Here is a 17891-nt window from a genome sequence, read left to right on the forward strand (position 1 = left end):
GGCAGCCTCAGATTTATGAGTTGTCTCAACCCTAAATTGAAGAAGCGGGGGTGCTAAATTATTCAGAAAGGTCTTTTTCTAGACATTTACAAAAAAAGGCACAGACCCAATAATTTTCCTTGGCAGGTCACCACTAACCTTTGAAGTGGTGGTTTCCCTCCCCTATAAAATGGGGTTAATAAATCTGCATCTCATTGGGCAGGGTGAAGATGATTATAAAGTGTTTTGAAGATGGAAAGAGCTGAATAAATGCAGTTTCCATTCACCATTGGTCAGGGCAGAGTGTGTTTATGTATGTTTCTAAAGTACTGTATGCATTTACAGTCCAATACAAATGTTGGATAAAATAGAAATATTTTTATTGATAGGCTTGGTAGAATTCAATTTTTATCATCAATTTGATGGAAAATATCAATGTTTATTTTTAAACTTTTTTTTCTATTTTTATCAATTAAAATTTTCAGTTGTGCAAAATTATGGGTTGTAAGCATTTTTTAATTTTTTTTGTTGTTGATTTCAGTTATGGAGTGGGGCAGATAATTATTTAATGACTAGACACTGAGATTCAAAAACTTAAAGCTTATAACAATTAACAGAATTTCAACATCACATCAAAATATATAAAGTAAATATCTTTAAATCAAACTGTAGTAAAGTTCTCAAGCAGCATTTTTCTTTCTTTGCTTGTCTGTAAATTTCGATTATTATTGATGGAAATATGTTTAAGTCAGTTTGTGTGTGTGTGGTGAAATCGATTTTTACTGACATTTACCAATACAAATCTAAACCTTCCAAGCTTATTTATATAGCACAACAGATGACAGTTCATGGGGCGGGGGTGATTTGGGTCACTGTGAACAATTTCTATTAATACAAAAACATTCTTCTCTGTTTGATAGTTTTATAATGTGTAGCTGGGGAAACCATCAAACTCACTATTTCACTTGGTACCTAATAATTGGGACTGGAATCTCAGATGAGAGCTATATACACTGAGCACTCTGCTTCCCGCATGACTTTAAAAACACATGATCACCTTTGAATTGGAGGTTCCTAGTTTGTCTTAACACTTTGCAATATCAACGTGCATATCAGGCTTTCCTGTGTCCAGCCCTATTGTGCTCAAAGAGTACTTCAAAGGGTCATAGACCAAATTAAATGTCTGGGATGAATTTAAGTAGTTACGTCTGCCATTGTGGTGGTGATAAGAAATTTATAGAAGCTAATCTGATACTGCAGCTTTAAAGAATTTTAATGAATAACTTCTCTGTTAAACAGTAGTAGATATCACAGTGATTCAGGGTTCAAAGTCACATCACGTCTTTCACTTGGGAAAAAGTGTCCATCATCTCTATAGAAAATTAGTGATCTGGAAAGAATACAATGGTGTTATGGTAATGATACAGTAGTTATGGCTGAGATGGTATTTTCATTTCAAATGTGTATTTGATTGTAACTTTCTCAGACTATTAAACTCTTGGTCTGAAATGTATTCTGCTTGGCCTCAGCTCAGAGGGGTGCATATGTGGATATGTGTTTATTGGTGGTAGATGTGTTAGGATGAGACACTTAAATGTAGGTATGTGTTTCATTTCCAGATAAAAGTACACAGTGACCTCTCTATAAAGAATACTTTTGGGTGGGGGGGAGTTGAGAGGGGGCAGGGACTGGACAGAGAGGAGGCATGACTTTAATGCTGTATAACCCAGTGTCAATATCTATTATAGCTAAACCAGACCATTCATTTATCAGTGAGAGGACATGTTTCTGACTGTTGTGTAGTGGCCAGGAATGACCACATGACACACATAACAATACCAACCCCTTGAATAAGGAATCTTTAACTGTGCCAGAGGTTTGTGAGCACCAGGACTCCAAGAGACCAGCTCTGTAGAATTGTACAGTTGTCATGGAGTTTAGTATGACTGTTGCCATACTTATAAAATAAATTTTGTTGAACAAAATATTTATTGAATCCTGCTGACAACAGCATACTTGCTATCACTTTACACTGCCCTGAAGCCCTATAGTCTCCTCTTCGTCTCCTTAGAGGAAGATAGGATGTTTCAAGGGTTATTTCATTCCTTCATTTATGGTCATGTGAGGTCAGGGGGCACTGAGTGCTCAGTACATTTGAAATTAGGCCACTTATTTGGGTGCTCAATGCGGATGTAGGCTTAGCCCTTAGCATACAACATTGTTGTCAATTTACTTTAATATATATATATATATATATACACACACACACACACACACACGATTCAGGATATTCAAATGTAAGGGAGGCTTAACCAGCCTTTGCTCTTCTTCTCTGTGTGGGCATTACAGCATGCATTCATTACAAGACCACACAACATGGGAAGTAAATAATAAAATACTGTGAAACCTGTCTGAAACAACTACTCAGATGATTGCCTGTTGTAGACGGGCCTTGGTACAAGTTTTGTAATGGAAAGAAGCTGACCTTTTACTTCTCCAGCAAGACAGCATAACTAAATAGAATGTTTGTACTGTTGTGTTGAAATTGCACATTTTCTGTACAGCCTTAAACAAACAAGCAAAATTCTGCATATGTTGTGGGATCATGGAATGAAAGATCCAGTTGCACCTACAGGGGGCAGACTTCAGGTTTGATTCCTCTGCCATTAAAATTTCAACCTTTATATTGCAATTAATGTAAAACAAATACATGTCTGTATACTGCTTTCCTCTAAAGCTGTTTGACTGTTTTTAATTTAGTCCTCTGCCTCTCAGAAGAAAACCATCATTATTAAAAAACATGTGACAGACACCTTGGCCAGAATGACATTTAAACTGAACTCTCAAATTGTTACAGTGAAATTCTGTGAATTAATTTTGGGACACTGTATATCCCAACTATAGGTTTTGAAATATATTCTAATACGTAAATTAAAGTCCAAATGCTTTCTTGCACTGAGATACCCTCAGCAGAGAAGTGAGGGTGTTGCGGTTCGTTACCCGGTGTGCTGCACCCAATAATCACAACAGGGTGGAGAAGCAGAAAAGTTTATTTGAAGCTTCAAAAAGGTACAGGGAGATTTGAATCTCAAATCCTGTACAACAGAGCAGGAAGTTACACAGGCTTTTATACATCCTTTTTCCCAGCATACTTATCCAATAGCAAGCTGCTCCAAGTATCCATATAGCCAGCCAATCCAGTTCCCAGCTAGTTCCCTGATTCTCTGTATCATTTGTTAAACTATACATAAAGCTGCTTTATTCAGCATTGTTCTTCCATATCTCCCCTGTTTGGCCTTGCTTAGTTTCAGGCAGTCTGACTCTGCAACATACTGTTGCAGATTCTCAGCATAACTGCTGTGTGTGCCTCCAGGCGGGGGGGCCAAGGACACTTGGGCCTAGCACGCAGAGCTGCTGCGCGTGCCTCCAGGCAGGGGGGGGCAAGGACACTGGGGCCTAGTGCGAGGGGGCTTCATCGACACTCGTAGTCTTCCATCCCCTCGAGTTACCTAGTGGCCATGCCCCAGTGTTCCCAACAAGGGGATGTGGCATATTTACACAAACACTTAGTTTGGAGCAAGCTGGGGTGAAAATCTACCTTGCATTAGTGTGCCGTGCTCCATGTGTCTGTGTGGGCCCTGCTGCTGCACACTAAAAGTTCCCTAGTGTGCTCTGATCTACTTTCATTTCAAAGCAGGGTAGATCAAACCACACTAGCAAACTTTCGATGCACATTAGCAGGGCCCATACAGACACTTCAGGCTTGTCTATACTGCCCTGAAGTTCAGACTATGGGGCTGTGAATAAATAGTTAGCACTAAAGTGCTGAGCTGTAGCTCCGCTCTGTGCACACTGCAGATGCAAACTAAAAGTTCCTAGTTCATGTTAACATAGTTCTTGTCAAACTGGTCTACATTAATGTGAACTAGAAACCCTTTAGTTTGCTCCCACAGCATCCACATAGGGGAGTTATAGTGGAGCACTGTTCACATTGCTATTCCTATCCTCTTGGTCCGAACTGAGGGCCAGTGTGGACATAGCCCTAGTGTTTCTGTAGTGCAAGGTAGGTTTACACCTACGGTTGCCGCAAACTAAGTGTTCCTATAGACTAGCAATCAGAGGGCTAGTTAGAGGCCCCTGATTCTCTGAGCCAATCTGCCCCAGTTCCATTGTACAATAGAGTAGCTTAGTATCTGCTCTAATATACACCAACTGGAATGGACCCCAGAGAGCCAGTAGAGGATTGCTGGTTCTGTGACAGCTGAGAGCTCCCGCAGGCTGTGGGAATTATCAGCTGACAAGTCAGCAGTGTGCCCTGAGTGAGCAGTGTGCCCTTGTTGCCAAGAAGGCCAATGGCATTTTGGGATGTATAAGTAGGGGCATAGCGAGCAGATCGAGGGACGTGATCGTTCCCCTCTATTTGACATTGGTGAGGCCTCATCTGGAGTACTGTGTCCAGTTTTGGGCCCCACACTTCAAGAAGGATGTGGATAAATTGGAGAGAGTCCAGCGAAGGGCAACAAAAATGATTAGGGGACTGGAACACATGACTTATGAGGAGAGGCTGAGGGAGCTGGGATTGTTTAGCCTGCAGAAGAGAAGAATGAGGGGGGATTTGATAGCTGCTTTCAACTACCTGAAAGGGGGTTCCAAAGAGGATGGCTCTAGACTGTTCTCAATGGTAGCAGATGACAGAACGAGGAGTAATGGTCTCAAGTTGCAGTGGGGAAGGTTTAGATTGGATATTAGGAAAAACTTTTTCACTAAGAGGGTGGTGAAACACTGGAATGCGTTACCTAGGGAGGTGGTAGAATCTCCTTCCTTAGAGGTTTTTAAGGTCAGGCTTGACAAAGCCCTGGCTGGGATGATTTAACTGGGAATTGGTCCTGCTTCGAGCAGGGGGTTGGACTAGATGACCTTCTGGGCTCCCTTCCAACCCTGATATTCTATGATCCAGCTGCTTTTCCAGCTCTGTTATGTGTTGTTATGCAGGAGATATTTTTAGGGCACTAATTGTCATAGTATAATCTGCACCGCCTTGATATTTTAAAGCAGCAGATATCGAAGATATGGGATGTATTTGGGCACAGATTTAAAAGTATCTGGATCATTTAGAATATCTTACTTCAATGAGAAATGTACATGTAAAGTTAAAACTTCTGGAATAAACTTCAAAGCTAGGTCAGTGAAAGTGAAATGTAAAATGTTTTTCAGTGAAAGTAAAATGTCTCAGTGTACTTTAAATTCAAGACAGATTTAAGTGGTTCCTTGACTTTTCTCAAGCTTCTTAGGGGTTGTGACATTTTTAGGCTCTTGGTATACATTATAAGTCCCCATTTTCAGAGCTTGGTAACTGAAGAAAAAATATTTTCTGCTCTCAAACTTTGTTTTTGGTGACTTGCTGTTGGAAGAATTTGTTCCTCTGATATAAATGGTAGATTAATTGCTTTCTTTGAGGAAAGTAGTGTTGTGGGGTTTTTTTACTGTTCATGATAAATTGTGGATTAAAAGAAAAATGCAATTGTAATAAATAAATGGCTTTTTTTGTTTTTAAATTAGACTGTTATGCCTGATGCTTGTCTGATGTTAAAAGAGAACTAATTAGGCATAATATAATACTGTATACATAACCACTTTTGTTGGATTCTCGTAGCTTTGAGGTTTAACTTTATTAAAGTCAATGGAAGAATTTCAATTAATCTGATCTTAAAAATATAATAGTTACCTTGATTCAGTTAGGTTTCTGCTGTGTCTGGATTTTAGCAATGGTCAGATGGGAACATAAGAGGATTAGGGGATAGCTTGTTCCTACCTACAGTTGGAAGGATCAGGCAGAGAAAAACTCTGCAGAGTTACTCTTGTAATTTGAGAAATTCTCCCTCACAGGTAAAGAAAAAAGCAAATAGGATGTATAGTAATAAAGATACAGTCAATGAACATAAACAAGGTATTGTTCACAATCACAAAATAGAAAAAGTCCATCTAAATATAGAGTACATAATCCTCCTACAACTGTGCTCTCTGTTATTTGCACACGTCCACACCAAATGTGGCTGAACTATATATACATACACACCAGTGAAATGCAAAGTGTTGTGGTATGTTTTTCAATGAAAAATAATTGTATGAATGTAAAATAAGTAGTTTTAGTTATACAACTTGTGTATGATTTTTATAGAGCACAATTTATCTTTACTTACGTATTTCCTTATTTATTTGCATAGTATCTCCTCACCATAGGCTTGTGGTTTGCTTCTGGTTTTTGTTTTTGTATAAACACAATGCCATTGATTGATACATAACTGGCTACAAGTAATTTAGGGACAAGTTAATTTGGAATCAGAATATCTGTCCTGATTCTGGAAACCTGGCACCTAATATAGATCAATCCCATGAACAAAATAATTCTGACTTGTTTTCTGCTGTCTTTAATGTTGGCTGTCACTTACTTTTCAGGTGTGACATATAGTAATACTGTTTCACACTTTTGTGCCATTAATTTCAAAATGCTGATTGATTTGCCTTCACTCTGTTTTCAGAATGTTCTACTTTTTTAATCTTCTAAAGATTTAATTTCTGTAGTCAGATTAAATTGATGGAGTACTGCTTCTTTTCCAGCATTTGTTTCATATTTAATCTGCTTGTCCTACAGCCTTCACTGTGCTGAAGCACTAATAGTAATAAAAGCTCTTCAAAACTAGATTGTAACTCAGACACTTCTCACAAATATATATTTTTCTACATCCTCCTAAAACTGGTACTGAACAGAATTAAAAGTTAAATCCAGTCAAGTTTCAGGGTTCTCTGTGGGGAACACATTGTGGAAGGAAATATGACTCATAATGACATAGTAATTAATGAAATGGAATTAATGTTGGCTACTGCTAAAACAGCATGTCTGTAGCTTCCCATCTCATTTTTTATTTAGCTGTGCATGCCTTACTACCTTCTGATTAGTCTAGAGTGTTCTGCAGCCAAAAATCTTGGCTATTATAGTGTTTAAAATAGTAAGCTTGTCAATGTTTCAACTGCCTAAAACAGAAGGGGTAGGGACACATTCTATATTTCTCTTTTTTTTTTTTTTTCCTTCATGCTTTTGGCCTTCAGGGCCTTGGATGTTACCTACTGGTAGTTCTGCTTGAAAGTTCATTTAATGCAGATGAAAAGAACATGCTCATTCAGTACTCTTCATCTGCATGGAAAACTGGATGAGAATCTCACTCCCACTTCAGCCCCTTTTACACAGGGTAAAGGGGCCAGAGCAGCATAAAGAAACTCTCTAAAAGCTGCAGACCTGGCCTGGGAAGAATTCCTTGGTTCAGAAATTGAAGCAGACAACCACACACTGTTCTCTGGAGACTCCTTTTGCAAGGACAGGCACTGAGGGTGCAACTGAGGGTTGGAAGGGTGTGTTGGAGTTAGGATCACAGCAGATAGTTCTGTAGAGATCTTGGGGAGGCTGCCATAACTTAGACACTCTAAATCATGGGTTCTCAGGGGGGTCGTGAGGCTATTACGTGGGAGGTGCTGAGCCGTCAGCCTCCACCCTCAAGCCCCGCTTCTCCTCCAACATTTATAATAGAGTTAAACATAAAAAAATGTGTTTTTAATTTATAAGATGGGGGGTCGCATTCAGAAGCTTGCTGTGTGAAGGGTCACCAATGCAAAAGTTTGAGAACCACTGCGCTAAATGATGCTGGGGGATGCGCCACAGCTGCTCTGGATAGCCCCAAACCAGTAGGGTGTAAGACTGGTTTAAAGCCACCGTAACCTCAACCTCCCTCTGGGTTGTAAGTTCTGTGTTGTGCCTCTAAGATGCATAGTTCAGAATCTCACTTCTTTTCTTTAATGGCTGTCTAGACCATAAGGCAATCAAGATGCTAAGAACAAGTTTCACTTGGCCTTGTGCATGGATATGTAAAACTTTGCTATTTCAGTAACAATTTTAGAACTTTTCTTTTGGTACTAGCTTTGAATCATCCGTTAGCATCTTAATAATATGTTGAAGTCAAGCATTTTAAATTATAAACATATATTTACATCACCCATTAGTGAAAATTATAACTTCGGGTTGTGAGACTTTTGTATTCAGTGTCCATGAATCTATTGGCAGGGAACATATGCACAGTAGTTTAAATAGTGTTTGGGAGGGTTGGGGGTGGGAATGCAGGTATTGCATAGTTGTGTTATGACATTTCAACTTGTGTGATTGATTACTCAGCATTTTACAACTTCTGAATGGTTTATGGTAAATCATACTTGTTTGGTAAAATATAGCATATATATATCATGCTGTCCACTACAAAGGATAGTGAATGTGGAGTAATGTGTTGCCAGCTTTTAAAATGTAAAACAAGTGGGACACAATACTTAGTGTTTGGGCTGTGTTGATAGAGTGAAAATGGAATCTCACTTTTTGTTTTTATGGTTAATGGGTTAAAACAGTGTTTGTAGGTTATGTGGGAAGGAATTATCTTTAAGATATGAGTTTTGAAAAGATTTCCACTTCAGCTGATGGATGGCATAGTGGAACCACATACCCAATAGCAGAAAAGTAAAGGGCTCAATCCTCCTTTTGTTGAAGTTAATAGTAACAGGATTGGACCTTTAGTGCACAGTTTAGGTCTGGTTCAACAGGGCTGAATCAATTTGCAAAGTTTTGGAGAATTAATTTGTAATTACAGAGAGGGCAGAGATGATTGTTGCTGTTAAATAGTAGCTTTATGTTTTTGAACTTGCAAAACAGCAGGTAAATATGAAAGTATTTAATGCTTCAGCGGTAAGTTACATTGATGGCCACCATTCTTCTGGGCTTGTGCTTTATTTTCACAATTCATTTATTCATAACTGTAATTTAGATATGAAGGAGAGTGAATGACAGTTTTCCAAAATAGCCTTATGTGAAAAAGTTATGGCAGGGCAGTTTCACAACACACATCATTTCAAAATATGCAATAACAGCTGAAAAATCACCCACATAAATTCTCTATATTTTTTTTTCTGAGTTTAGCATTGGCTTTTATTGCAAGAGCTTTCCAGTTTACCTTGTATTAAGTTGGCTGTCAGTCAGCCCAGATCTGTCTTGGATTTGCTGTTTTTTATATAAATGTCTCCCAATTTGTATCAGTACTGTTTATTTCCTCTCCCTGAATATATGACTTTATGAATACTGAATAGCCCCTAGTTGCAAGCAATTCATTGTTCTAATATCTCAATATTATTTTGTTTCTGTCTTCCTGTATTACCTATACCTCTAGCCTGTTGTCAGCAAATCTGATCATAGTTGATAGAAGTTTTACAAAGTATTTTAAAAGCTTGTAAGGGAGAACTCTATATCCAGCTCTAAAGTTAGGTGGCCAGCACGATTAAAAACAACCATAACTTACAAGTAAAGTAACTACCCCTAGAAAATTAGAGAAGGAGACCATTTGGTCTCCAAATTGCAAACCATTATCTTTTAAAGTAAATTAAATATTCTAGTTGAATTATTGCTTGCCTTGTTCTTAAGAAGATATGCTTGATTTAGCTTCTGTAGTTGCATGAGCTGGGTATTCAATAATCACAATCTTTTCTTTTTATTTTAAAAATGTTTCTGGCAATATTTGGGCGCTGGATATTTTTCACTCCTTAATGTAACAATTTTTTCATCTTGTTTAGATTTTCTCTTTTGAGTTATGCTAAGTTTTTTTTCAACATAGCTATTAAAGGGATCAAAGAAATTGATCAAAATGAACTGTCTACTTTTGTATTTATAAGTACATGAGGAAATTCTTAATTGGGTGTGACTTTTAGGAATTAGGGCTCATTGGAGAGAAAGAAAGGGAAATAGACTCAAAAGGCGCTCCAAGTCTGTGATTTCCTTCTTACCAGTTTTTAATTATTATTTTTTTTCAGGTACATGCGGGGTCGTTTAACATATGATCAAATTAATGGAGTTGTTCAAGATTTGAATAAAGCAGTGGTCAGCAAGTATAAGATCTTACATCAGCCAATGAAATCTATGAGCTCTGCTGTCAGAAATCTCTACCACAGATTCCTGGAAGAAGAAACCAAGGATACTAAAGGTATTCTTTTTTAATTTATGTATGTATGTATTTATAAAACTTTTGTTCTTGTTCGAGTGCTTGCTCATATCCATTGCATGCTTGATATGTGCATGCCACATGCACAATTGCCAGAGATTTTTCCCTTAGTGGTATCTGTAATACTGGCTCTAGCGGTATAAGGGGTGCTGCCAGCTCCACACCCTCTCAGTTCCTTAGCGATCACCTCAGCCAGAAGGGTCTCTGAGATCAAAGTCCTGACATCAGAACCCCCGTATATGGTGTTCTTGAAGGACCAGGTCCAGCTGCGCCCTCATCTGGCCTTCCTACCAAAGGTGGTGTTGCAATTCCACAATAATCAGGACATTTTTCTGCCTCTATTCTTTCCAAAACCTCACAAGACCGCTGAGGAACGTCAGCTCATACATTAGATGTTAGGTGGGTCCTGGCCTTCTAGATCAAAAGGACTACGCCCTTCAGCAAGTCTATGCAACTCTTTGTGGCAGTAGTGGAAAGGATAAGAGGGCTGCCAGTGTCATCCCAAAGAATCTTGTCTTGGAAAACCACATGTATCCGGGTTTGCTATGAGCAGGCGAAGGTTCTTCCAGCCATTGTGAGTGCTCATTCCACGAGAGCTCAGACTTCGTCAGCAGCATTCCTTGCGCAAATACCAATCCAGGACATCTGCAGAGCCGCAACATGGTCATAGGTTCATATCTTTGCATCCCACTATGCCATCACCCAGCAAGCCCATGACGATGCCAGTTTCAGAAGAGCGGTGTTGCAGTCAGCACGTCCATAAACTCTAAGCTTGCCTTCGATGGTACCGCTTGTGAGTCACCTAGCATGGAATGGACATGAGCAAGGACTTGAAGGAGAAAAACCGGTTACTAACTTTTTGTAACTTTTGTTCTTTGAGATGTGTTGCTCCTGCCCATTCCATGACTCACCCTCCTATTCCTTTATTGGAGTTATCGGCAAGAAGGAACTGAGAGGGTGCAGAGCTGGCAGCACCCCTTATACCAGCGCATACGCGTATAACTCCAGAGGTGCTAGAGCGGTCCTATGGACACCACTAAGAGAAAAATATCCAGCAACTGTGCGTGCAGTGCACACACACCTAACATAGAGTGGACATGAGCAACACATCTCAAAGAAAAACTATTACGAAAGATTAGTAACTGTTTTTTATCAGAGCCATCTAGATGCTGTAGCAGAAATGTACAGGAAAGGGGAAAGGTTTTCTGAAGAGACTAGTGATTTTTGGGTGCCTTCATTTTTTGGTTGTCCAACTTCAAACACCTTAAAAGGGCCTTATTTTCAGAAGGTAGATGCTCATTGGTTTCAGATAATTAGGCCCTTCTAAGAATTTTCAATTTGGGTGCCCAAAAATTGAAGCATTCAAAATCTCTAGTCACTTTTGAGACTCTTAGACATGTTATAAAGCAGTCTCAGATGGTGAGTGTCTAAATTTATAAATTGCAGATATGTCAAGATGGTTAATAATCTGTGCACAGTTACCATACTTGGGCTTAGGGAAACTCCACTGACAACGCCCTGCTGGCACCCTCAGGCACTATCCACAGCAGAAGACCAGCAAATCTTACCTGCCACAATGGGACATGGGTAGAAAGGGGATTTCTCAAATAACTGCGTCCCAGACCATTAAGGACTCTCAATTTGTAATCAGTATACATTACACCCTCCTTATGAGAAGAGACTCCAAGAGCTTGGCTTGTTTAGCCTAATTAAAAGAAGGCTGAGAGGAGATACGATTGCTTTCTATAAATACATCAGAGGGATAAATAGCAGGGTGGGAGATGAGTTATTTAAGTTAAGTGCCAATGTGGACACAATAAGAAATGGATATAAACTGGCCATCAACAAGTTTAGGCTCAAAATTAGGCAAAGGTTTCTAACCATCAGAGGAGTGAAATTCTGGAACAGCCTTCTAGGCTGGGGGAGCAATGGGGACAAAAACTTAACTGGCTTCAAGACTGAGCTTGATAAGTTTATGGAGGGGATGGTATGGTGGGACGGCCTACAGTGGGATGAGATCCATCAGCGACTGCCAGTAACAAAAATCCTCAACAGCCAGAGATGGGATACTAGATGGGGTGTGCTCTGAGTTACCACAGAGAATTCTTTCCCAGGTATCTGCCTGATGGGTCTTGCCCATATGCTTGGGGTTTAACTGATCGCCATATTTGGGGTTGGGAAAGAATTTTCCCCTCAGGTTGGATTGGCAGAGGCATGGGTCACTTGCAGGTTTAAGCTAGTGTAAATGGTGAATTCTTTGTAACTTGAAGTCTTTAAACCATGATTTGAGGACTTAAGTAACTCAGCCAGAGGTTAGGGGTCTATTACAGGAGTGGGAGGTTGAGATTCTGTGTGCTGCAATGTGCAGGAAGTCAGACTAGATGATCACAATGGTCCCTTCTGACCTTAAAGTCCAGGAGCCTATGAGAATAGGCAGCCAGCATAGAACCAAGTTATCATGATGTGACCGAGGGACCCCTAGATGTCAATGGGCTGAGGGCACAGTGGGTGCATAGAGTTTTATAGGGATCCCCTGTGTTGGATATATGCATAATAGTTTACTGAAGGGTGCCATGTGAAGTCCCTACTGAGAACCTGTATTCACAAGTTGTCATCATCGTTGTAAAGTGTATGTACAGATAATTTAGTATCGCTACATAACTCCTTAATATTATGTTCTTAAGCTCTTGGAGTTAAGGCAGGTCACCAGGAGGTGACATACCTTGGAAATGTTCCTTTCAGGCCGGAGGTAACAGATACAATACACAATACTCAAATGGCCAGACAGAGAGAGAGGTATGACTCTCACTGTATGCCTATCTCCATACTAAGGCACAGGCAAAATAAGAGATTGTGAAAGCTACAAGAAATGAAATGTGCAAGATTAAACAAATAGCAGTTGTGTCCAGTTTATGAGTAAAGACAAAGGGTGGGACTAGTATATGTTTGGGGGGAAAGAAACATACTGAATTGTTCATCTAGGAGACAAGCTGACAACATGTCTGTCTCATGAAAGGAGAGTCACAGTGAACCGGACTATAAAGCGCTGCAAGGATTTTGGATGAGCGTTACTCTACAAGACATGAGCATATCTAGTTCAGTGATACTCAGACTGAGGCTCACATGCTGCAAGTGGCTCTTTAGTGTATCTCCTGCGGCTCTTTGCAGCACATGATATTAAAACAGTGTGTGATTTAATTATTAACCAATCTAAGTTATTAACCAGTCAGGATGCTTTTACTATGTTATTAACCATTTAAGTTACTAACTTGCACTAAGTTATTCATTTATTTGCTGTGAGAATAATATATATTCACACTACTGTGGCTCTTTTGGGTAATGTTGATTGCTGATTTGGCTGCTGTACCAGTGAGGTCTGAGTATCACTGATTTAGTTAATAAAGTCTGGGCTGTAGAATGCGTATTATGATTTTATTTTATATGTAAACAAATGGTTGTTTCCAATACTTCTGCTTGCTGCTGGAATAATAAAAATGTAGGACTGGAAGGGATCTTGATAGGTCCTCTAGGCCAGTCCACTGCACTGAGACAGGACTAAGTATTATCTAGACCAGGGTCTCAAAGTCCTGGCCCACATGCCATCTGAAGCCTGAGAACCTCCCCACTGCGGCCCGCGGAGGAGAGACGCATGCAGACACGCTGCTAACAATGTCTGCTGCAGACGCTGCCACCCGCAGCTTCCATTGACTCGAGGAAAGGTACAGAGATACCATCATTAGTTGCAGGGCAGAGTGAGCCATGGAGGCAGCATTACTTTTTTTCCCCACAATGACTATAAACAAGTCAAAATACTGAACACAGCTTTCTGATGCACACCTTGCTGCAATCCTGAAGGTTTCAACTGCTCAGTCACTGAGGCCAAACATCAATAAACTGAGAGAACTGAACTGGCAGGTGAAGAATTGTATAAAGTTGTATGACAGTTTTATTATTTCTAAGAAATTCGAAATAAAAAATACAATATAAACGTTTTCTTTTCTGAACACCATCTTCAGTGATGTTATTGGCCATCTGGGAGGATTTGAGGACTGGCACTGGCCCTAAGGTAAATTGAGTTTGAGAACCCTGATCTAGACCATCGCTGACAGGTGTTTTGTCAAAATCTCCAATGACGGAGATTCCACAGCCCCCCTAGGCAGTTAGTTCCAGTGCTCATATATCCTTACAGTTAGGAAGTTTTTTTCCTAATGTCTAATCTAAATCTTCTTTGCTGCAATTTAAGCCCATTGCTTCGTGTTCTGTCCTCTACTTATACCCGATTTCACTATAAACCTATCTACATTCTGTGGGTTAAGTGAAGTGGTGATCTGAGGTGGAACTGGTAAACTAGGGTCTTTGGAAGCAGCAAATCTGTGTCGAGAGACCAGGGGCTGGATGCTCCATAGAGATGCTCGGAGGGTTTGGTGGTTGGAATGTGCATATCACTAACCTGTAGAGTGACAGCAGGTCCTGCTAGGCCTAGAGGGGATTGCTTGTGTTGTCTGTAGCCAGTGGAGTTGAGGAGCTGATCTTTGGCAGTCACAGAAAAGGGCTTTCTCCCACTAAGGGTAGGTGATAGTGAGGTGCGTCGCAGCCCTGGGTACTCCTGGGAAGTGTCACACATTGTCCTCTCAGCCCCTCCAGTCTTTACCAGCAAAATCTCCAGAGTCCTTAACAATCTACCTGGAGGTGACAAAGGTATAGATGGCAGTGGTGAGGTCTGTTTCTGAGGAGACCAGGACATCATTCACTGGATAACCTTAAATGAAAACAGGCCCTACTAGTCACTGCAGATAAAATGGACAAGGATCAAATGTTTGCTGCAATACGTATCAGCAGATACTCAGACATGTATTATTTGGTTGTTTTGTTTTTTAAAAATACCTAATCAAACAATAGGCCTTCAGTCCCAGCATGCTGTGCAGTAGACTTTGCTGAGTAACCATGTAATCTTATTGCTTTAACCCTCGACCTGTCTTACTCCTTTGTTGCATCATGACATAAATTTAGCCCAATCTGGCAAATACATTCAGCGCCCATGTGGATGTAGTTGCAGAACTGGGGCCTTAGACTGTAAACTCTTCTGGATTGGGGCCACATAATCCTATTTGTATTTGCACTGCCTGGTGGACTTCTTTATCCAGCATCTAGAAGTATTATTTAGGATAAAGGATTTGTGGTCTGGCTGGATAGTTTCACGTTTCAATTTCCCCATAACCGGGCTTCCAGTGCAAACAAGTATAGCAACAGCTATTCTTCATCTTCATGTTGTGCTAAAGAAATAAACTATCTTGCTAGATACTGCAGTTTAATTTAGAATTTGATGTATAAACTGAATTTGAATTTGTGACTATAAATAGCTTTTATGACTAAAGTAACATTATTTAAATTCTGTCCTCAATCTATAAAAAAAGCTGATTTAAGACAGAAATGAGCTTGAACCACAAAACAGATCTGGGTCTGCAGTTGTGGAAAGTCAGTGGCTAGAATGCAATGGCTTTATGGAAGCGGTTGGGCTGTCATTTGAACCTTATAAAATACACCCTTCTGTTCTATTGAGTTCAGTATAGGACTAAAATGAAACAATGTCTGCATGGTTTACAATATGGTCTTAATTGTAGCCACAGATTTTTTAAGATCTATGGCACTATGCATCTCTAGTTCAGTGTCTGACAAATCATTTCAAACAGCAGCAGCTGTAGAGTTTCAGTGGCAGAAAATCATGTTTACCTCCAGCATTTAATTTTAGAAAATGGTCAGGACCAGAACTCTTGTGACAAAGCGTGATGCCAGTGCACCACTTGGGAGCTTCCTGAACGTATATTTCATTACCAAGGTGAAGTGATGGTGGAAAGAGATTGGGGTGTTACATTTTGAAATGTTAAATTAATCCTATAAAATATGTTTCCATCTCAATGTGGTATGTTTGTTCTCCAGGTGAATTTTTTATCGTGGAGGCTGATATAAAAGACTTCACACAACTGAAGGTGGATAAACGCTTTCACACCATTCTTAACATCCTCCGGCATTGCCAGAGAGTGCGGGAAGTCCGTGGTGCACGACTCGTCCGTTACGTTATCTGCTAATATGGTTTTGGACTTGATTTTGCCCAGGTTGAAGGGCATAAATATTTGTTTGCCTTCAGAAAGTCAGAAGACACTATACATAGAAATTCCCTACTCAGCTAATTTACTTTCTAAATGACAGAAATGATGAACAAATATCTAACTCATTGATCAGGCATCCACATTGAATTACACGTCTGCTTTCATGTGCATTCATTCTCCAGGATTGGAAACATCTGAAGGTCCTGAAATGTTTAAAGTTTTTTTATTTGAATTGTTGAGTTAGGCTGTCGTTTGATTCTGGTGTCTTGTACTGGCCTTTACTCCCATTTATAAATAACCAATCCAATGTAGAAATGAATGTAATCGACACCCCGGTGGTTGCAGTGGTTTCATGAGGTTGTCAGGTAAAGATGTCTTAGCCACCCTACAAGTGATGGCCTGAAAAGCTGCATTCTCAGCAGTGTAATACTGCTTTTGTGTTTATAAAATGGAGATTGTCTTTAACAATGGGTAATTGTTTGGGGATATGCATTTCATTTTGTTAATGCATCAAACTGATTTTCACTCTTCCACTTTGTATAATCTTTTTCTTCTAATCCTAAAATTGTAGTTGGGGTTTCCAAAATGAGCCAGGCATGCAGTTCTGAGGTGGATAAATGCTTCCAAACGTGATAATGATGGTTCTATAATCTACTGGTTTTTCACATTTCATCAGTCAGATATCTTCAGTCCAACCCATTTAATCAAAACAAATACTAGAACCATGATAATATAACTGAATTTTTTGCTTCCATTTTGAAAATATTTAACACTGACAGCTTTTATTCTAGAACATTGCTTACCCACTAGCTTCCATATAACCAATCTTAGAATAGATTTGTTTTTGCAATAAATTCCAATGTTGCAGGCAGTTAAAGATGTTTTTGTTTGAAAAAGTTTTGACAAAGGTTATTTTCCTTCCTTGAGCCTGCACCTGTTGTTATACTAACCAAGTAGTCTAAAATAGCTTTTTTTGTATGTTGCCATAATAATGATATAGTTTGAAGAGCAGAAGACCCTGACTGAACCTTTAACTATTGAAAGGTCAATAAAGAAGGCTGGGTAAGCGCTCAGTAGGGCTGGATTTGTTTTAGTCTGGGCTGGATTTGTTCACCACTGGTTCAGCTGCACCTGCTGCTGCTAACGATGTCATTTTTCTTGTCTAGACCAGATCTGTTGGTCTCACAAAGAAAGTCTTTTGAGGGGAGGGGGAGGAGATCTAATGGAGACAGTATACAAAATAAAGTTGCATTATCTTTGCCTATTCACATTTCTTAACCTCTTAATATTCCTGCCAAAGTTTGTTCTGAGAGACAAGGTAGGGTGAGATAATGTTTTATTGGACCAGCTTCTGTTGGTGATCGAGAGAAGTTTCAAGCTTGCACAGAGCTCCTCTGGTCAGAAAGCTTGAAATCCTGTCTCTCTCACCAGCAGAAGTTGGTCCAATAAAAGATATTACTTCACGCATCTGGTCACTAATATCCTGACCAACACCACATACAAAGTTTGTTCTGTTCAATCATTATCACTTTGGCTGCATTACATTTTTATTGTATTTGTTTTGAACTGTGTAAGCTTGGTTACCTTGCCATACTAGCTTTTTTTCCTATCTCTAATGCTTTTAACACTTGTTCTGGGGAATGCACACCTTCTGTAATTAACAGGATATTAGTGAGCAGCCTTCATTCTGTTACTCTGGGTTTTTAATTTCCTGAATTATTTT

The 17891-nt window shown here is 39.6% G+C and overlaps 1 protein-coding gene across 3 annotated transcripts in view; it reads left to right on the forward strand.

Moving 5' to 3' along the window:
* Positions 1–17471, forward strand: part of SKA1 (spindle and kinetochore associated complex subunit 1) — a 45325-nt gene extending 27854 nt beyond the window's left edge. For all 3 annotated transcript variants that reach the window (XM_073343532.2, XM_073343534.2, XM_073343533.2), the window contains exons 6-7: positions 9874–10043; positions 15999–17471. In XM_073343532.2, the coding sequence (XP_073199633.1) occupies positions 9874–10043; positions 15999–16147 (319 nt within the window). In that variant the 3' untranslated portion in view covers positions 16148–17471. The remainder of the gene's footprint in view (positions 1–9873; positions 10044–15998) is intronic.
* Positions 17472–17891: the final 420 nt, after the last annotated feature.

This window comes from Lepidochelys kempii, chromosome 5, assembly GCF_965140285.1.
Source record: "Lepidochelys kempii isolate rLepKem1 chromosome 5, rLepKem1.hap1, whole genome shotgun sequence".
Taxonomy (NCBI): Eukaryota; Metazoa; Chordata; order Testudines; family Cheloniidae; genus Lepidochelys; species Lepidochelys kempii.